The sequence below is a fragment of the Parus major genome, chromosome Z (genome assembly GCF_001522545.3).
Source record: "Parus major isolate Abel chromosome Z, Parus_major1.1, whole genome shotgun sequence".
NCBI lineage: Eukaryota > Metazoa > Chordata > Aves > Passeriformes > Paridae > Parus > Parus major.
The window spans coordinates 41223302-41246319 of NC_031799.1; the positions used below are offsets into that span (position 1 = coordinate 41223302).

Consider the following 23018-nt stretch of genomic DNA (forward strand, 5'->3'; position numbering starts at 1 on the left):
AGCAGGTAAACTGGCCTTCCAAACACAAAAGAAGTTTTTGACGCAGAAAATCTTGGCAAGGAAGCAGATTTATCCACAGCTATACTCTCAGTTCTTAAACTCTTTACCACCAATATACAAGCAGCTTAAAAATAGAATTTGAATCCTAAAGTACAAAATGTTATGTAAAAGTGGATTTTAATTCAAATAATTGTTTTTGTACTCTGACAGATAATCCTTCTTCCTCTCTTGATGCTTAGCAAAATTATTCAACTCTTAGATCAAGATATTAAATGTCATTTACATAATCACTCAATGTTAGTTAATGAAGACTTTGTTTAAAAACATAATATACAGATGACCATCCTTGAAAGTAAGAAATACACTTTTTAATTAATTTTGGTAAATAATACAAGCAGTAAGCTGTAACACAGGCTATAATACTTAATAAAAATATAAAAACAAGCAGAAAACCATAAACAATTCAAAATCTAATACTAAGTACATATGTCATTTAGCTATCAGTGGTAGCAAAAGCAAAACATTCATACCTGCACCTGGAATGATCGCCAACTTTGTTTCAACTAGGCCCATTTTAGCAGAAGATGCTAAAAAACAGAATATAAAGGAGTTCTTACTGTAATGTAGAGGGAAAAAAAATCTATGGAAAATACATAATGATGACCTTGAAGTTTGCTAATATATTAAATTTTCTTCAAAAAGAGCAATAAATCACTTTTTAAAGCATTTGTTTATTAAAAAAAATTCAAACAGATTCAACTGATCTGCTTTTAGTAAAAGATCCAACTACTTCCATCTAGGCAAATTAAATACTTTATTAATTATTGCATAGCAAGTAAGCAATTACAATGAGTAACAGACACTTGCTTCCAAATGGAAAGTACTAAAGAAAAATGGCTGTTATTGCTTAACATCTTAAAATGGGCTAGAATTTTGTGTATCATTATTTGAATTCTTTAGGTGACAGAATATTGTCTAAGGTCAAATAACTTTATAAATCCTAAGTTACTGGCAGTTGCTCAGGACCAAGTTTCCATTTACTTTCTATCAGTTGGCTTTACAGTTCTGACAGCCTATTAGCTCAAGGTTCCTCTTTTCAAGAGTTGTTGTCTCTTTTATAATTTAATTTCTTATGTAATAAGAAACACTCACTAGCAACTTTTGTTCTTTCCCTACACCCTGTTTAGATAAAATCAAATCTCCATCTAGACCACTTCAAATGCACAAGAATCAAAAAAAAATATAAAAGTAATTACATTACCCTTCTGGCAAGACTGATAAAATTAGGGTCAGAAGAATCAAATAAATATTTAACAAAACCAATCCAGCTAACTGGGTTGTTTTAAATGAAACATTAACAAATACTGATACACGTTTCTGCTAAAGTCCTTTAAAATAATGGGTTATAAACAATGTCAAAGTAAGTTTTATAAGACTGTTGCCAACAGACAGATTAGCCAAGCCATCTACGCTAATAACTCCATATTCCACGGGAATATTCAGACCTACCTGCCACCCGTATATCACAGGCTAATGCAAGTTCTAGGCCACCACCTAAAGCAGTTCCATCTATTGCAGCAATAGTAGGTACAGGCAGATTAGCTGAAAAAGAAAGTACCAATTAACACCAACTTCATAAAGAATGCCTCTGGAATGTGATTTCATTACATTTTTCTCATTTTACAGTCATAGTATGGGAAATTTTCATAAAATACACTGTAACTAAAAATTGATCAGCAACACTTTGGCAAAAGAAAATTACTCTCCCTATCTATCTCTGGCTGAATAAGTTTGCATATCTTTCTTTGGCTTCTGCTCACTTTTGACGAAAATTTGAAAAGTAAACTTCAAGAACACGGACAGCAGAGCTAGACAAAGCAGTTATACAAACAATCCCAGATGAAACAGAGGTGTATGTACATATGACATGCCTGTGATGCTTTCACAGCTAAAAGCTCTCTGTGTCTTGACAGTCCCAGAACACCACTGGCAATAGCAGCCACCACTACTGCCCCCATTCTCCTGTAAAGCAGCAGCTAACAGCTTAATAGATTTGGCAGTCTTTAGTTTGACAAACAGATGCACATACTGCCAGCATACATGACAGGCAGCAGGGCTCCAGAGGCCTGTGCAACCATGGCATGGTTTGTATGTAATTTATCATCAGTGTTCTGACATGGGAAAGTCATTTAAACAATCAGCTTCAAGTACTGCTTTTCACCTTCTGAAAATTCAAGTTCTCTCCATCCCTCTTCGTTACAAACTTAAAGTTTGATGAAAAATGTGTTTTCATTTTAGAAATAAACTTGTATATTGCTGCTATAATTATATTTAAGAGTTACCACAAGCTATCCATTTAAAAATATACTCAAACAGTAGTCCCATAGTTTGTTGTCACTACTGAAGTTTCAAAGATAGTCAAAAGCAATTCATTAGCTGGACAGTTGGATGTACAGCATGATGAAAAGTTAAACCAGCTCTTGACAGCAACAGCTTTTTCTGAAGATGTAAAAAAATATTTTCTTTGTTTTAATGTTTCAGCTAATTGAATTCAATGACCAGTTCATTCAGTCTTAGCCAGAAATAGAAGAGAAAAAACTCTTCTGTCAACATATAAATGAAAATTATGCATGAAAGACTTTAAAAGATTTATTTCCTTTAAAAATCTAGAAGGATAATATGAAAAAAAATTATTAAAATAATATATTAATTAGAACTTTTCCTAGTGAACTAGCTAGTTTTAAATTTAGAAATTGTGCTACCTAGCTTACTTTTTTCCTGTCTGACAGATAAACTTCAGCTAACTTCATTCAACAAAAGAATCAATTAAATATTAGTATACATCAGAATGACAATTATACAAGCCTGTAGTCTCTGAGTAACAAACAAAATACATAATTAAACAAAGGTTATTTTAGCTGCCAATTGACCTGCTTTTATAATTAACAACTAATGAAAATCCAATTGTCTTTAAAAAAAGAAGAAAAACTTAGCAATGCTTTTCAAGATTCTAACAGATGCTTTAAAACAAAGTCCCTGGGTTGCTGGTTTAGATCATGATTAATAGTGATTATCTGAATCAATTTCTGTGCCAAAAGAGGCTACTCATTACAGTTTGCAAGAGCTCTTTCTCTGACTTAAAAGAGCTCAAGATATCCATTATACCTGCCATCTGCCACAGAAAGCATAGGAGACAGAGGAATAGTAGAAAAATCTGCTCTTTCTCTATTTACTACTTCTTAGTCATATGGGAAGGCAACTCTCATTTCCAGCAGGGCCCGGTTAGTGACAGAAACTTATAACCCTGTCAACACAACCAATTTGCCAAACAGTCTTGCAATTTTGCTAGCTGACACAGCTAGCCTTTCTCTTAAAGAAATATGCCTTTGCCATGGGTAAATAAAAAATAGTTTGCCTGAACATGAAGGCAGGGTCATTGTTAACTGCAGTTTCCATCAGTTACTGCCTGCATGAACATTCAATTTATCAGAGACTAGCAAACAGTATCTCGAGCACTATTTGCATGGCTTTTTCAGTACTCCAAGGCAGAATACTTTCCTAAGATAAGCAGCTTCCGGAATTAGCTATGGTGCAATTCAAGTAGACTATTACACATGGAAATGGAAGTTACAGAATGAGTATTATGACACAGCTTGGTTTCAAGAATTACAGCCAGCACTCCTACCATGAAACAATAAAAAACATAATTTAAGGGGATAAAAAGCAGTTTGATAATGTATGTTAGAATCATCACTTCCCAAGGATATTAATTTGAAAGGATCACCTGACATAAGAGTTGAGAATGAATGAAAGGAAAAAGACAAATTCCCTATAACAGTCTTGTGTGTACCTATTAAATGAATTTAAGAAATTGATCATTTTAACATGTTCTTGTTAAGCATCAGAAAAACTAGCATAGAAAAGAGTAAGTAATCACTTGGGACTGTAAACTGAGTTTCTAGGCTACTAGAACTTGTTAACAAGGGTAAAGGTTCTTGGAATAGTAGTATTTTGTAGCATACAAGACACCTGATCACATTTATCTGCATGATTTTAATGTACAGCTGACAAAATTGTTAAGCAAAACACAAAAACAGAGATGATGTTTGACAAATAATGCCCTGTAGGCTTAATTGAGATGTATGCACTCAAATTTTAGGAACAATAAATTAAACATATAGACAAGTCAATCTCCACAATGATTCTACACGACAAAGCTCATTTGCTATGAGAGATTAAAAAAATATTTAAAGCTTTGCCAAGAGGCCTAGTGGTTTTATACTTTAACATTACACATTTTTGTCACAGCTCAAATAACAAGATATAAATTTCAGGCAATTGTTGTACTACTACTCATTAGTGTTAATTTCTAGATGTGATACAGGTTTGTCAGGGAGCAATCATGAGCTGCACAGTGAAATAAAAAAGGAGTTTAAGATATATATATATATATATAAGAAACAGATTAGCTAAACTAAATGAGAGAGTACAACACATAGACAAGTGTAGACCATGTATAATAAAGATTAATGTTGTTAGAAGTAGTTAAAAAGACATAGTAATGAGCAGCATTAAACTTTAGTAAGAGAATTTTACTGACTTACCACAGTACATCAAAGTGTGGAATATGAAGGACACTAAATATTAAGGTAGTTCACACAATTAATTCAGATAGGATTACTTCACACACCTATTCTAATGTAAAACATGCTGCTTATTCTGTAAATATGGTTCTATTTTGCCCATAAAACACGTCCCAAGAAAATACCAATAGTCACATCCTAATGTTACATCAGTGCTTAATTATATTACAGAAAAGTCACATTTTAAGTACAGTAAAGAAATAGAAGGGTCCAACTCAGCTTATGTTATATCAGCAACAGAGCCAGACATAAGACAAAAACATGTCTCTATATTCAAGATCGTAGGAGTAGAGACCCTTGACTGAACAGAAGACAAATGTGAACAAGCAGATCAAAATACATTTTATGTATTAAGCTGTTTGAGGAATAATCTCTTAGCACAGAAGCTGACAAAACCTGTAAGAAAGGATGTTTACTGGCCATTCAAGACATGATACAGGTCAAGTGACCAACAGGTAAACTGAAGAACTTCAGTAAGAGAAAACAAACTTAGTAACATTAGATAGCTAAACTAAACCCATAAACAGCTCAAACAAAAAAGAAAATATGACATATAACAATATAAAGAAATGGACCTGATTCCTACTCTGCAGTAACTGTGAGCCTTCAGCTCAACCTCAGGAGTAAGTCAATAAAGAGATAAATGGTAAATAAATAAATAAATGGTAAACAGACATGTCACATATAGTTTTAGATTAGGCAGACCAGCAGCATCTTGTAGTCTTGGGATACCTCCTGCTCTCCTGTGACTCTTCATTACTGAAAGATGTAGAATAGAGTAAGTAAACACTCCCACAGATTTGCAATGAGTGGAGAAAGTCATAGAGGGACCACTTTGCAATTAAGCATATAAAAACACATGTAATGTGCTGCCAGTAATTTCACAGAATCACAATCGTTCTGAGGCAGGTAATCATTATTTCATCTTCAAGTGACTTTCCACATGATGTCTACTGCTGGTGACTAACAAGGGATTTCCTTTCTGCTTAGAGACCATGATAGGACAAACAACAGGCCAGCATATGAATACAGGCACCTGGTCTGAAGGACCTGACAAATAGTTTCTCAGATGTGTGCCATAACACCCACACAGCTGATTCATACTATTGTGGATACTGACATTCCCCAAATAGAAAGCAGAAACTGCCTGGATTCTACTGACCTGAATCATAAATGACTACTTAGTCTTCTGACTAATTTATTAAGAAAGTTCTAATAAATTACAGATATAGAAGATAATACTGGGAGGAAACTGGATTATATACAACACTTTCTTAGTAACTCTCAAGCAGCCTTCTTTTATTCCTGCACAACTTCAATTTCTCATTATTGACAAAAAATAAATGGCCTGATCAACAAGGAAAAACCTACTTTTTACAGTTAGTAAGGAAGAAGGAAGTATGAAGAATGAATATACATAGTAAAACCAAAATGGAAACAATTTACCTATTAAAGTAGCCTTGTTTTTATGAAACATTATATGCACATTTCACATAACAGGCAAAAACCCACTTTCTTTAGCTGGTGTCCAGTTACTCAAAGGAAGACCTATTACTAATGCTGATCCCTCACTGTGAGTTCCTGAAACAGGCAGAGGAAGAATAAAATGGTTATCCAGAATTCCAGACTTTGTGATTTGTGTTCCTGGTCAAACGAGTATGAACTCGTCCAAATCCAAATCCAAACTAACGTAAAATATTTAACACCCAGGAAAAAGAACTACAAATTCAGAATAGATCAAATTCAAAAAGACCGAGTTCCTAGGAGTGTCCTCCTTGCTTACTAAACAAATTTATACATGTAAGATTTTCTGTGGCAACTGTACCACATACTCAGATAAATGGAAAAAAAAGAAAACATTCCTGAGCTAGACACAAGATTTTGAGATTTAGACTATTCAAGTGCCAATGAAGTGTATGAGAACCAGCGATTTGTAGCTTGGCAGCTCTTAAAATCAACCTGAAGAATACCTGCAGTATTCCCTTCCTTTAGCTAAGACATAGGAGTCATCATTGAAGGACTAAAGTCCAATAGACATAGAATTCAGTTTCTTTAAAAGTAAAAGGTGTGCACTGTTACTGCAGTAATACTTCATGATTCCCACAAATCAGAAAAGAAAATTCCATGAAAGCCCACATAATCCCTAACAATGCAAAAATTCTATACAGTCCCTTAGACATAACTAGCTTCTATTTCTGAAGTACTTTTTACAGATTAGGGCAAATATTTTCAATTCAACTCATTGTAGTGGTCAGAATTTGGTATCTACAAATGTTCAAATGAAACCCAGTTTAAAGCCTGCCTTTTTATGCATTTGACACAAAATTAAAACATATTGAAATATTAAAAAATACATACTAAAATGAAAGTTAAGTCACCTTAACTTCCCTTGCTATTCCTGTGTTGTCCTATACCTAAGCAATGTTCAAAAAAGGTCTTTATTGTTCTTTTCTCATCTTAATTCAGTGACCTCTGGCAACCAACCTTCAGAAAGAACAGCTATTCAGATATAAACCAGAAGCTTGCCACTACCTCTAGTACCTACTGAACCAGATTCAAAACCTTGACACGTCTTTAATTCAAACAGAAGAAATCTTGTTTCCCAGAAGGAAACGGAAAAGCAAGTAGTGAGTATACTCACCTCAAAAACTGTGGGTATCCATCTAAGACAGAAGTAGCTACAGAATTCAATTTTAAATAACAACACAACTGAATTGCCACAGAACAAAGAAACAGATCGTCCAAGCTATTTATTCCACATGTATATTCCTGATTATTTGACAAATAAAGTTGATTAGTGAACAGCTTACTAGGACAAGCAACTTCAGGGGGCATTTACAGCAAGTCATTTTTCCTTTTGAATAATGTATTTCATAAAACATAAAGCCAGGGGATGAATTGCATAAAAATATCCTGCATACTGTCAGTATTACATGGATTACAAGAGGAAAGTATGCTATAAATTGAGGAAGAGATTAACAGTTCCACGATTTGTTAATTAACTCTAGCAAATTAAGAAAGTGTGGCAAATGTCTGCAGCACATGGGAAACCCTTAAATCACAGAAGGGCTGAGACCTGAAAGAAACCTCTGGAGCTCACCTTGTCCAGCCTGTCAGCTCAACCAGCATCACCTTGAACAGGTTGCTCATGCTCATGTCCTGGTGGCTTTTGAAGATCTGCAAGGAAGGAGATTCCACAACCTCCTGGGTAACTGCATCAATGCTCAGTCCCCTTCACAGTGAATAAGGACTTCCTGACTCTCAGGGAGAATCTCTTCTGTTCCAGTCTGTGCTCGTTGCCTCTGGTTCTGTCGCTAGACACCACCAGAGATAGACTAGCTTCATCTTCTAACACCCTCATATATTGCTGAGATCACCTCCTGAGCCTTCTCTTTTCTATTTCCAGCTTGCTCAACCTTTTCTCACCAAAGAGATGCTCTGAAGCATTCATCACCTTCAGAACCTTTCACTGGACTTTCCAGTAGCTCTGTCTTCTACTGAGGTGCCTAGAAATGGCCATCGTACTCCAGCAGTGGCTCACCTGTGCTGATGAGAGTGAAAAGATCACCTCCGTTAACTCCGGGCAACACTCATCCTAATACAGCCCAGGATACCACTGTCCTTCCTTGCCACAAGGGAACACTGCTATCTCACATTCAACTTTATGACCTACCTCCAGGGCTTTTTTGTGCTCCTGCTTTTGTATCATTAGCCCCATCATGTACCTGATGCATGAGGTTGTTCGCATTTTCCTTTGTAGAAATTATTGAGGTTCCTGTTAGTCTACTTCTCCAGCTTGCTGCCCTTGAGTTCCTCTCAATGGCAGCACAATCCATTCCTTATGATTTTACATCATCAGCAAACTTGCTGAGGCTGCACTCTATCCCATCATCCAGACCATTAAAGATGTCAAACAGGACTAAAACCTGGTGCTGTCCCTGGGATACACACTGGCTAGGGGCCTCCAAGCAGACTTCATGCTGCTGATGCACAGTCTAGACCCATTAATTTAGCCAATGTTTAATCCATTTCACTGCCTTTTCATCCAGTCCATATTCACCAGATACCCTACAAAACTTTTACAAGAGGTACTGTCAAAAGCTTTACTGAAGTCAAGATAGGCAATATCCACTGCCTGTTTCTCATCTAACAAACTACTCATTTCATCATAGATGGTCAGACTGGTTGAGCAACATTTCCCTCCTCTGACTCCACCTTATGACTACATCTTATGATTTTCTTGTCCCTCATGTGCCCAGTAGTAGTTTAGTTTCCACTTTTAGTTGTTCCAGAACCCCTCCAAGGACAAATTTTAATCTACAGATTAGAAAGCTCCCTCCCCATTTCTTAGTACATTTATTTAAATGTAGTAACCATGGAGACTTCAAATTAGTAAAAATTTATTGGTCACATGCACCCAAAATGTTTAAATTCCACTAAGTGGACATGTGTAGATAGATTCCATGATTGAAGGTCACCCATTAGGAAAGCAAGAAAGGGGAAAAAAGAGTCATGACTTAAGAGCGAGAATGTCAAATAAATAATTTAATATTTTAGTCTTGTTATTGTCAAGCAATGCACTTATTTACATGCCATTTAATTTTAGTGTATATTTCAACTAAAAATAGCTTAAATCTATGATACTGCAAGTCTATGGGTTGATTCCTACACCAGCAGTGAAAAGTTTGAGACCTGTTACTTTAGAGAGTTTCTTTATGAACCCCAAATCTCCAAGTCGTCTTGTTGCAAGTTATAAAAGAATTTGCAAAAGGTCAGAGACATAAAAAGGAATTTTGAATCAGCAGTAATGATTATTTGAAACTACCTGTTAACTTGCATAATAACTGGGAATGCATTTTTACTTAGTTTTTAAAATAATTAAGTTTATACATCAATATTCTTATTTTGTAACTCAATAAATTTGTCTTCCATCTCTTCCTAACCAGATTCTTGATGTCTCTTGGTGATATGGTTTGATTATTAAACTAAGATTTTTTAACTTAAAAAAAAGGGTGGGGGCATAAACTATGTCCCTTGAATGGCAAGTAGAGGCAGTCCATGTGCAGTTCTGATAACTGGAATACTCTTTATACTAGGAGCATTATGATGACAAAATTATATTTAACATATTAAATACTTTATGTCACAGAAAATCAGAAAAATAATTACAAAACAGCACTCTATCTTGATTTCATCTTTGGGGACCTTTTCCTGATAACATTGTGATGGCATATAACCTTTGCAATACGTTTTTTTTCAGGCAGTCACCTTGCCTTGCAAAATCTGTAATCAAGTCAGTGATTATAACACTTTGCTTTAATTTTCAGTTGCAAGCACTACCATCAAAAATACTCTTCTATGGGGAAAAAAGCTAACAGAAATAAACTACTTCAACAAGTACCTTCATCCTTTCTCTAACACTATGAAAACCAACTAGCATATGCAGCAACATTTGTAAGTGGCTGGGAGAGACTGTCAAATCTTCCTATATGAACTTCAGGGTAAAGAAGATTTAAAAAAAACATTTTTGGTCAGGGCAAGTCATTAAATGTTACAAAGCTTTACCTCTCATAAGTTCAAAAATAATGACAAAGTGATTATTCCATTAATTTCTGTATCTCCATATGTTTCAAAAATATATTCATCTGCAAAAATGACCATACATTAAAGTCTGAGTACAGAATTCTGTGCCGTATATTTGCTAGTTACAGCTGTGAAAGGCTTTTAGGTACCCTCTAATTCCTGTGCTTTAGATAAGAAGCTTAATAGACTACAACTGTTGGGAGACTTGAACATAGCTCTCTTTGCTTTAATACCTTAAAAGTTCAAACAGACAATCAATAACAGTAAAGAGCTGCATAAAAAAATTATAGTTTTTAGTATTTGTAAAGGAATTTTGCTTTTTAATGAAACTGGTTACTGCACATTACAGCCAATTATTAAGCAAAAGGTATTAATAAAGTTTTTCTTTCAGTTATTTTGACAGAGGCTAAAGCACCTCACTCAATCCTATTAATTTCCCAGTTTTCTCCATTAATCATTCACTCTTCTATATGACATAGAAACAATGTATTTTTGAATTGAAAAATAAAAAAGTTCCAACTTTAATAGAGTAAAATTATATTCTTTATTTTAAAATTTTCAATTTGGTATTTTATTATGGACAAGTAAGAGAGACAGTGTGTTCTACATTCTTGATAATAGAAACAGAAACTGGGAAACTAATAAGAATGAAAGAGGTGGTTTAATTAAACCCTTCAGCTACTGTTTTCTGTATCCAACTCTTCCATGATTTTCTTGTACTACAGAAAATAATTTGGATATTTCCATCATCTCTCAGTCTGATAAACAGATTCTTCAGTTTCCTTATATTTAATGATGTTTTGTCTTGCAGTCTTATTCTGCCCTCAGTAAGGTAATAACAAAGTAAAACCTGGATGGCAGAATCCACTTTCTGTACAAATGAATTAAAGTTTTGGATAAAAAAAGTAAAGAAAATTATTTATTGAATACTTTACTCTTACTAAGTACATTTAAGAACTAATTATTCCCACAAAAACAGCACAGCACATAATCAAGCAGTGAATTTATGAAACATAAAGGAGTTAAATTAATTCAGTTACATTTTTACATTCTATTTCTATGCAAGGTTTTTTATTCTTTCTTAAAGTGCACAAAAAATAAAACTCAAACTGTAGTCCCTATATAATCTACACAAACAAGTATAGTCTTTAATATAATCTCTGGTTATTAGGAGAATCAGATACAGTTTTCATGTTTTTTATTGTCTACTTGTCTGATTTACAGTATGAAGATAACACATACTCTATTATTACTAGCACTCTTGTTTGACACAATACATTCCCCAGTCTAGTGTTAAAATATTTTACTTCTAAATTAGCATAATTTACCAAGTAATAGCTTCAAGACAATTCATTCACAGAACACTACAGAAGAAACACTCCCTAACATTTCACACTAAGCTTTTTTTTCCCAAGCTACCTTAGTAAGATCATCAAGCCAGTGCCTACCTACACAAAAGGTGTATTCACTACAAGACTTGACAATTCTGAAGTCAAAGCCTTGCGCTAAGGATTGAAGTGAGCTAAGGATTTCTTCAACAGAAGAGCAACATTATGCTTTCAGTATTATGTCAGAAGTTGCTACCCTTTGAATACAAATTCATTCAAGGAACAGAGCCAGAGACCAAGACATGCAAAACAAAGAGATAACAAACTATTCTTTCTCATTCAGTGATTGAAATATGCAATTTCAAACCTGAACAGGGTGAGGAAAGAATAATGTTACCAACACATTGAAGATGCACAGTGTGGCTCTCTGGAGAGGGAATGGAAGCCCTGGCCAGCAGATATTATTGAAGGCCTGTTTTAACACAGAGCAAACTGGCCATGCTGATCCCAATTAACCATTAAGTGAGTAGCATCCTAGTTTTGGTACAGTTACCTTTGTGGAAGGAAACTTAAAGAGCCACGTCCAGAGCCTCTTGTCATCCAGAATATATCATTAGGAATTACTACCAGAAGAAAAACTAAACTACTGTTGAGGTTATGTCGATTTTTGTCACAGCTGTATTGCAGCACTAGGATCAGACAACAGTTAGTCAAAGGCTATCTAACTTAATTCAATACCAAGAGAAGAAATAAATCTACCACTGGAAAACAACCAAGAGCCTAGCAACATACTCAGAATGCTGGCACTCAAGGATTTTGTTAGTTATGCTGTACACTTAATCAAACAGGCAACATCATAACACAGCAAGCGAAATACTGTGCTAAAATCTACATTTCACAGTGTCAGCAACACAGAAAGACCATGATGCCTGAGGCTGGCTGTTAAGCATGGCTCTGCTTGCTGTAATTTGTCCTTTTTCAATTTGACAGCTATCTGAAATTTCATTCAGTTTCCCAGCAAACGCAACTCATAGCCTGTATCCCTCCTCCCTAAGAGAGAAATCCACAGTTCTTATCAAAGGATTTCCAAACCAGAGTACTCCATCTTTGATGGCCAGATCTACTTCCAGCAAACACAGATGGATTTGGTAAATTTGGTAAATCTTGAGTGTTCACTACTAAACCAGGGTTTAAAATGCTAACTAAAGTTCCACAGAAGCCTCGGAGATTCAACAGTAAAACAAGGCAGAGCACCGACCTCACCAATGATTATTCTTGCTTATTTTTAAGCCTTTGCAATGGGAAGGTGGCGTAGCAGCTAGCAGACCAGCAATGAAGTGAAATTTTTTATAATACTGATAGAGGTTCTTGGGACCTCTGAAACCAATTTTTCACAGCTTGAATCCAAAACCAAACCATGGCATATAACATGGAACCAAAAAAAAAGTGTGTATGCACAATCTTTAATAGTCAAATTAGGAACTTTCTTGAAAAGATGTTTGTCTGAAGCATGAACAAGTGTGCTCTTTTAGGTAAATTAAAAGTTTGGTGATGACTGAAAGCAAGGACAAAAAATAGTAAAGGAGGAAAAAAAAAATCTGTAAATATTGAACTGTATCTGCTCTGAAAATAATAAAAAGCACACAATAAAAAAAATACAAATGTAAGCAACTGACCACAAGGTGCCTTCATTCCAGATGATCTCATTCAAAGGGAAGCATGTTAAAACTAACCATAACTGATAGAACTATGTATAAACAAAGTTACTAAATATCACCACTTTTTAAAGTTGTATCACAGCTTATGCCTCAAAACTAATAAAATGTTTTCAACAAAGAGCTGTAAGATTTGTTATAATGCAACAAGACCAACAGAAAACAAGTAACCTTAGCATTTTATTAACAAATTCATTTTTAACTTAGTTCAGACCTAAGTTACATCAGGCCACGAGTAAAGTGTTTTGTCTCCAATTGTGAAATAAAAAACAAGCCTGACTACACATTAATTTTAAGAAGTAACCAAGAAAGTCAGTCTCCAATTTTTATTCCCCGTTTATGGGATTTGGGCACTTGCGCCTACATTCTTTGGAAAAGCTTCGTTAATCAACGGCATTTCTCACTTAGTATAGGTTGGGGCCAAATGTCAAATCGAGTAATTACATGTATATGCTAAATTGAAATTTTTTCTACAGCGTCATATTTTATTTTTATTAAATATAATATTTTTATTGAGGAGTGTGGTTATTGCATTCTGCGTCATACATAGCTTCAGTCTGTTTTGCAACTGAAATCCTAGAAGATAACATATACATACTATCACAGCTCTGTCCCTACCATCATTATAAAGAACAACATGGATTTAATAGGAGGCATACTATAAAATACATATTGAAGATCTGACCCACAATGATGGGGGTTTCTTCCTCCCACCCCAGATCCCAAATCCTCAAAAATAAGGCTTCTGGAAATCATTGTCATTTGACTTAGTCTTGCTGTGCATAGTTATAAGAGATCTATTAAGGCTTTTCTCTCCCAGTTTCTCCCAGTTTCTTGACAACCTCACATCAGTAATGAAGTGCTTCAAGGCAGAACACAGTAATAGACAAGCAGTCTTATAATTCTTACTATTAGAAAAAAAAAAAACAGCAAAGAAAAAAATGACAAAGAAACCCAGAGACACACACACACAAACTCAAACCCCAAACAAACCTCCACAATTCTGGTATAATTTTAGCAAAAGCAACCACTGCAAAAAATAGAGGCTGTTTTCATTTCCCCTCCCCAACTTTAAGCTCTAAATGCCACAACTAACGACTCTGTTCAATTTTTTCAAGCATTTATTTATAAACAAAGTAAGAAGTAAAACTACAGTCTTACTTCTTCAGCCAAATTTAGCAAGAAGTTATAAATTATTCCCATACAAATAAGTACAGTATGCTTTCAATTTACAGAAAATTCCCTTCTGCAGCTGTACACCAAAATGATACTACAGCCTTTTACAAAACAGCTAGTGTAAGGATTTTAAATGTAATGACATGGACAGAAACTTAAGAAGCCAAAGGACAACAATTCTAAAAAGCTAGGTTTGTCTAGTTTTTCAACACATAATTTATCTTTATTGTATTTTATCTATACAGGTAACTTAATGGTCTTTCTGAAAATATAGCTAAAACGATGTAACTCCTTACTAGGTCAGACATCTGAATACAAATGGAATTATCAAAACATGACCTAGTTCTGAAAAGCAAGAAGTAGAATACATTTTAAAGAGATTACAGTATTAAACTTGGATAGAAAAAAAAACAAAATAGGAGATTGGAAATATTGTTTCCTAGCTACATAACATTCTGCAGTGGTAAATATTAATTTGAAAATTCTTTCTGCTCTTCAGCTGTCTCAATGCATTCTAGTTGTTGCTGGAGAAGAAAAATACCACTATTATTTTCAATTTACAGATTAATTGCAGTGACCAAACGCAAATACAATGTCCCTATACTTCTACATAAATTACATTTTGTAATGACAGATCATTTCTTCAGAAGAATTTAAAAAAAGAACCTCTGAGGAGCTGTAAAATTAATATTCACTTCTATTCATAAGGGCATCACACAATGTGATATCTTATGCACCCAACTAACCTAAACACCTACATATATTTTTTTGAAACTGTCTACCATTTCCTGATGTAGATGATGTAGAGAATGGCATGAGACTCCCACCCGGGGTAAGGCATTCAGCTCTGGAGTCCTCATCACAGGATGGACATTGACCTGCTGGTGTGAGTGTTCTCTGGACTGCAGCCAGAGGAGAACACTAAATTGATTAGAGAGATGGAGCACCTCTCCTATGAGGAAAGGCTGACAGAATTGGGATGTCCAGTCTGGAAAAGAGAAGGCTTTGGACTGACATAAATTACAGCCTTCCAGTACCTGAAAGGAGCCTAGAAAAGAGATGGACAGGGTCTTTTTACAAGAATCTGTAGCAACAGGACAAGACGAACAGGAAGAGGCTAGGTTTTAGGAAGAAATTCTTTACTGTGAGAGTGGCGAGGCACCAGAACAACTTTCCCAGAGAAGCTGTGGAGGCCCCATTCCTGGAAGCATTCAAGGCCAGGCTGGATGGGGTTCTGAGAATGGTCTAGTGAAACTGACAGAGGCAAGTAATTCACTGTAAGCCTTTTAGATAACACTGAAAATTTTCTCACATATTCAGTAAGTTCAGTTAAATACTCTCACAGGAACCTTAATGAAGATGAAAACAATCAAACATTTTTCTCAAACTTTTTTCAACCCTGCTGCAAAGCAAAGCATCAAATAACTGTGAACATTTTCCATTCATTCAGCGAAGAATGACAAATCCAAATATTTCTTCAGACTTTAGAAATTTTCTCACTTAAAAATTTGAAAATAATTGATTTTTAGAAACTATTTACTAATCATGGGAAAATCTTGAAACCAGTTGCTCGTATTTAAATACTAATAACAGTTTAAAGTATTTCCAGTAAATTCAAGCCAAGAAAGGCTGAAAAATTGTTACTTAATGGTAGGAAAGACTCACAAAATTCTTACAAAGTAAATGAATGGAGCAACTTGTTGCCACTTGCTTGGCATTCCAATAAAAGGACAAGTACTAGCATGACATATAGTATCAGCTGCAGGAAATTAATGATCTATTCACTTCTAGGTATTTTACAGATTTCGCTTATTTAAACAGCCTTGAGTGTCTACTTCACTTCAAAGAAATGACAGTCATTTCAGGATATAAGTATCTCCATGAATTACCTAATCAAAGTTTCATTCTTCAGCAGGTTGTCATTTACCTAAAAAACCCCCTGCTATCCATTCATAACATTCTGCCAAACCAAAATGTGACATAGTGTTCTTAAGGAAATGCATCTAAATAAATTTTCCAAGTAATTATTTATTCCTCAGAGTTGTGTGCCAAATTTTTAGTGACAAAATATGTTTTATGTGGAAGTTAAATGTAGAAAATTAATTCCTTAAAACTTGGAACACTATACTTATCTTTTCAACAGATCATATTGGCAATAACCTGTTAAAAAGTAATTATATTTAAATTGATCAGTAGAGACGTAGAAATATAATTACTTAATGGTGAATTCCTAAAGTAAAACATACAGAGAAATTACTATCCTTAAAAATTGATACAAGTTGATTTAAATCCAAAACTATTAACAGATTTTATTACGCTAAAATATATTAAACAACATTTTAAAATACCTTAGTGGCTAAATTTCTATTAGCAGTTGACGTTTAACATGTCTAAAATGTATTAGACTGTACTAATTATACAAACCACAGTAATGCAATAGTAAAAACTGAATTCTAAAGCACTTTGATGTCAGTGAACAATTCACCCTTTATGAAAACAGCAGGTCAAATCACCTTTATTTCAGTTGAGATTTAGCTTTTCTAGCATTCTTTTAAAAAGTCCAACTCAACTTGGAACATTTTAAAAGAACGAATGCACCATGATTCGTATTTATCAATACACTTAATAATCCTTATGTGTTTCTTTCCAATTCAAGATCTGCGATGTCATACTACACAGTTAGGGATACTCTACTACCTGTCAAGAATAAACTATGCATATTTATGTTATAGCTCTGATCTAGCATTCTCAGGTTAAAGTTACAGTAACATTTTTCAAGGGAGAGGTTACTTACCCAATTCATTAATGGTTGCTCTTGCCCTGGAGACAAAAGAGCTAACTTCACTTGAGTGCATTTTTGCCCTTTCCTTAAGGTCAGCACCTGTAAGTGACATTTCATATATATGTTAGCAAACTGTACACAGTACTGTAGACACATTTTCAAAAGCAAAATATTTCTTGATTTCTAAAATTTTTAAGTCTACTTGCAAACAAGGAGTTTAAATTTGTCATATAAATTTTCCATAGATTTCAAGGAAAACATGAACTATTTATCAAGGAAAGACAAAAACAAAACCAAGAAGTTCAAAACAAACAAACAGAAAAGAGATTATCTATAACCAGATTTTCACTATATTCTTCCCAGTGACATTTTCTCTAATTAAAATAGTTTATGAACAGTAGCATTTATGCTTATAGTTCATCTATCATACCATTTTATTTTCCCAACTGTGTCACAAAGTCTGATAAATATGTGTTTTTCATACTGTACTCTTGTTATTCTCTTATTGGTACATACAGTACATACATTGCATGACTTTACATTAACAGACCATATATATCTAAATAAAAATGCTACAGTGGACCAATTTTTTCAGCTCTCTTTCCACTCATTTACTTAAATTTATTTTGGAATAAGTAATATACCATCATTTTTGTTTGTCAAAAAAAAAAAAGCCACATCTTGAAAATTTTTACCTATTTCTTCATGAGTATACAAAAATTAGTTTGTTTAATAAGCATACTATAGCTAGACATGCACACAAATGTGTTTTTAAAAACTCACTTATAGGAAAAAAGCTGATATTTTCTCTCATGAGTGTGTAAAAAAAATAAAACTAACAGTAGTAATAATAATAAGAATATCTAAATATAGAAGCCTGTCTTTCTTATAGATGAATAATACATAAAAAAGGTAAAACCTGCATAGACATATTTATTCTCTAAAAAAGTGAAACAGTCACAAGGTAACTTAGTCTGAACTTGTTCCACTTTGTAAAAATTAACCTATTGAGCTAGTCTCCTTGCATGAAAGAAAGGGCCAAACAAGACAAAAAAAACAAAACAAAACAAAACAAAACAAAACAAAACAAAACAAAACAAAATGTTTATGTTTCTCTACCCTGAGAATACTATCCATTCAGGAAAATGCACTGAACCCAGATTAAGTGAAGATTGTAGCTCAGAATTTTAAATTATGCAGGCACAGGTTTTGTTTCACCTTTTAACTTTCTGGACTTAACTCATGGTAGGCCATCCTGACCCTCTTCATCAAACACAGTTTTAGACATATCTTTGTTGACAGCATTAGTTGGAATGCTAAACAACTCTAGGTTTGCCCTGTGAAAATCAGTATCTCAGTCTGACATTTTCTGATAGACATACAGTTGTTGCTTTAAAGTACCATGCCTAATAACGCAGCTCTACATCTTTCCTCCTACTTCTGTTATAACAAAGCTCCCCATTTAACTGTGACTTCTGCTCTCCTTCTATCTATGTCAATATAAAAACAACGAAGCACCAGTCCTGGCTGCATTTGCATATTTCCTGCTAAGTAAAGTTAAGCCTAATTTACGCTATCAGGCACTTTGCCAGAAACCTCCAAACAACCTTCTAGAATGTGCCCATACTCCAACAGTAGGACAGGCCAGTTGAACAGTACAGGAATTAAAAACAGGAATTACTACAGTTAAGCCTGCACTGCAGAAAAATTGCAACTGCTACCTTAGTAATTTACAATAAACGCATAAAGAAATCTTGCCAGGAACTCAAAAAGCAAACAAAATTTGCATCCATAAATCTGGGTAGAACTCCATATAAAACTGCAAACAACTTTCACAAATTCATTTACATATAGAGTTCTGGAGCTAAAAGGAGCTTTTGAAATGTCATGTTTAAGAAACTAAATGGGAAGTTGCTTTAAAACTCACACCAGCAAGCATGCGAATGAAAAAATATCATTCACTCAATATCGGTTAAAGTCTGGATCTACCTCCTCAACTCTGTTCAAATCAGTGCCTATGTAAGAAACCGTATGCTTAATTAACAAAAACTTCTTTGGCTGTGCAATCTGACTCAAAACTTCCACACACTGAATCCTTCTCAGTGGGCATCCCCTCAAAAAGCATTACAAAGAAAACATCTAGAATTACCATGAAGAAAATCTCATGTCAATATGAGATTAAAGTAATTTTTAGGGTTTGAGTTATTCAGACTAGAATATATGCATAGAAAAATGGATTCTTCCAAAAGAAACCTCAACTCATCTAAAATAAAAAATACACTGCAGACTTCTTCCTTCAGTTAGAATATACATTTCCTTGAAGACACTTACATAAATTGATTAAATATTTAACAAAAATCTTGTTTAGGAATGAATTAAATTATAGCTGCTAATTTAAAATTAACTATATTGGCTAGTATAAAGAAATTTCAAGTACATAGCTGATCTTAGTGCCTTAACCAACTTTTGTAAACTAACATTTCCTTTTTTTAAGCGTTTCTCCCTCAGAGATATCAAGGAAATGGAAAGCGCCCTTTTGGTAGCCCTTTTTCTATTTTAGCTCTCCAAAGAATAGTAATAGTAACTGAAGCTTTCTCAGAGGGAAGAAGTTTAGTCAGAAACCATTCACTGCACACCGAAAGAATATATGCCTTGGCATCCTCTGGGTCACAGGAGACAGAACTGCCACCAACTTAACACTTTTGTTCCTGTTATAAGATTCAGCAACTGGTCAAAGAATTACTGATGATTTCTGACCCAAATAGCAAAGAACTGTTCAAATATTTCTTCAAAATCTGTTCTTAAGTTAGAAGTAGAAAAGGTTATGTTTCTGAAGCTAGCCATGAAGGAGAATTCAGGTTGAACCAGAGAGTTCTGCTCTCTCAGCAACTAAAACCAAAGACCCCTCCTAGCACCCCAGGTCTTCTACTTCAAAGTAGCTGAAAATAGTATTTGCTTAACTGCTGAGAGTAACAAAGTAGCTAAGGTTTTCAAACCACAGAAAGTCTGACACAACAAAACTCTGTGATTTTTCTACGGGCCACAGCTGAAATCTGTGGACAGTTTGACCTATCTGCTTCTCCCACATCCACTCCCAACAGACTCCAGGGGCTCTACTGTGGGTCCATTCCTTCCCACCACACTGAACACAGAACTCTCTAAGACCTCCTACTCGAGAAGGAAAAGGGCAAACCCAAGCTACCAGGGAACAGAGGCAAATGAACTGCTGCAGTTTTGATGGTACACTGAAATTGTGTCCTCACATCCATCTGGTTTGTACTGGAGCATGAATCATTGTTTTCTCCATTTAAGCCTCCTGGCATCTCCATGCTTTGTCCCACTAATAGATTTTCATCCACTCAGAACAGTAACAGAAGCTGTGATTTTAGGAGTTATGCTCTCCAGTTCCCATTTCCCTGGCTCTCAGCATTTTATGAACTACATTTTAAAGATTGTGGAATGCCATTTTCAAATTACTAGCTGCTACTGCAGGACAAGAGAAGTGCCACAGTGAAAGACTACATTGACAGTACCATCAACCACTTCCTCCTACAGCTATATTAGCATTCGGTCGGGTACTCTCCACTTGTGAATAAATTCTTGAATCAACTTAACTAATAGAAGTATCAATTCAAAATTTACACAGCAAACAGATAGGACACCTGAGTTTACCTGACCAACCTTCTGACTGAGAGAACTTTCTCCTGAAGACAGCAGTCTTTTAGTTGTCAGCTCTGATGTCTTTCCAGATCAATTCTTGAAACTGATGTAAGGAAGATACATGCTGTTTTAAATACTACATAGTCTTGTATTGAGGTTGGTCAATCCAAAAGAAAATCTCTGCTTGATTTTGATCCAGCACTTTCTCATTTTCCTCCTCCAATATTAAAAGAAAATAGGAAGTGTTTGTTTGCCTTTTTTTACTTAACATCCCCTAAACATGAAAACCCTGTCGTAATAACTCTCCTTCGCTTCGTTTCAAATATTTGGCAACTCAATGGTTGGCTGTAATACACTGTCAGTTGAGAGAATTATCACAGCATGTGCCCGACTTCCACTTCATAATGATACCAGAGAAAATGTTTATTTGAGAAAGCCAAGGGCAGTCCAGCAAGATAGGGATATTGCTGTTATTCACCAGAATTTTTTCACCTACACATATGTATGACAAGGGTGGCTTTTAACTCAGAGAACACACCAAAGGAAACCAATTTTTACAGTGATTACTCTGACCCCATGCCTTCTGCCTTATTTGGATATTTTTACTAACTTGCTAATCAGAATTTATATACTGTTGAAAAGTTGTATGTTGTGTTCGTAAAATACATTCCAGCTATAAACCTCACTTTCCAAATAATATAAATGCCTAGAAATCTTCTTGTATGGACTATTCTATTTGTCTTCCAAAACACACCCCAAAATCGCTAAATGAAAAAGGCATAAAATATATATGATACTTAAAAATTTAACTTTATTCAATAAATACTTCATATTAAAAAGTAGGTCTTTTAGAAAGCTGGCACACCAAAATTAAACAGTGAAGTTATTCTATCAAGTGTCTGAAAGTGCTTGAATTGTCTTTTGTCTGAGAAGAAGAAAGGAAGTGACACATGCACAGGCATTTGAGATAGAATAAAGTAGTAAAATCTTAGCACAGCAGTGTTATTGTGAGCTTGCCCTTTGATCTTACCAAACACAGATCGACCAGTTCTCAACACACCAAGATTTCAGTAAGGAGGTGACACTGGGGAATATCAAAAGATACTGTCTTGCATACTATATCCAATTCTTCTGTATCTTGTCAGCAAGAACTAAGAACACTGCAAACAGCAAAACACAAAGGCACCACCAGTCCACTCAAACAGGTTAAGGAGCTTATGAAGGAAACTTAACAATGCTTTCAGCTAGAAGTACAAAACACGCACTACCTCACCGATTAAAATGCTAAGAATTGCTATGAACCCATATCCTATTCCCACACAATGCATTTAAGAAGACTATGAATTAATATTCTTCCTTCTCCACACATACTGAACTAAATAAAATACTGGGGGCAAAGGGCCAACTTTGACATACATTATAGATTAACTTATAATCACTAAAAAGGAAAATCCATTGAGGTACATAGAATTATCTTTATTTAAAAGCAGATGTGTGCAACTTCTAGAGATGTTATTCCAAGAAATCCAAGAACTTATTAACAGGACACCAATAAACATTTAGAAGTTTAAGAATACCCCAAGAGGAAGCTGTACATATATATGTGAGGACAATACTATAGTCAATTTACATTCAAAACCAGAAAGATTTATCCGTATTTCTTTTTCTCCAAATTTCAAAGAACTTCAGAAATAAAACTTTTATATCCTGGAATCTGCTCAGGACAACTTAGCTCCCAATTTTAAAACTACAGTGCCCTATGAAACAAATATATTTATTCAAAGATAGTGTCAAGTCTAACACAATGTAACTTTGTTAACACAGTACTAAGTCACAAGTAATATATACTTCCAATTTACATCCTTAAAATCCTTTCAAAAACACACAAAAGAATAATTTAAATTTGATCATAATAATGTTATGTCCTGGTTTAGGGCAAATTTAGGAGAAAACCTCCAGATGGGGTCTGCTCCAGAAAGCAAATTCAAGTGGCCCCTCCCACAAGTGGTTCAGGAAAAGATTTCCTTGAAGTAAAGTGGAAAAAACTGTTTATTTAACAGAAATTGAATAATATTAAACAATAAAACCTCTCGCTGTTCAATGAGACAGCAAATCCAGAAAAGTCCTTTTC

General features: G+C 34.6%; 1 protein-coding gene across 4 annotated transcripts in view; it reads right to left on the reverse strand.

The window, feature by feature from the left end:
• Nucleotides 1-23018, reverse strand: part of AUH (AU RNA binding methylglutaconyl-CoA hydratase) — a 106787-nt gene that overhangs the window by 59427 nt on the left and 24342 nt on the right. For all 4 annotated transcript variants that reach the window (XM_015652449.2, XM_015652450.2, XM_015652452.3 and 1 more), the window contains 3 exons: nucleotides 17240-17326; nucleotides 1510-1602; nucleotides 531-587 (listed from right to left, as the gene is read on the reverse strand). In XM_015652449.2, the coding sequence (XP_015507935.1) occupies nucleotides 531-587; nucleotides 1510-1602; nucleotides 17240-17326 (237 nt within the window). The remainder of the gene's footprint in view (nucleotides 1-530; nucleotides 588-1509; nucleotides 1603-17239; nucleotides 17327-23018) is intronic.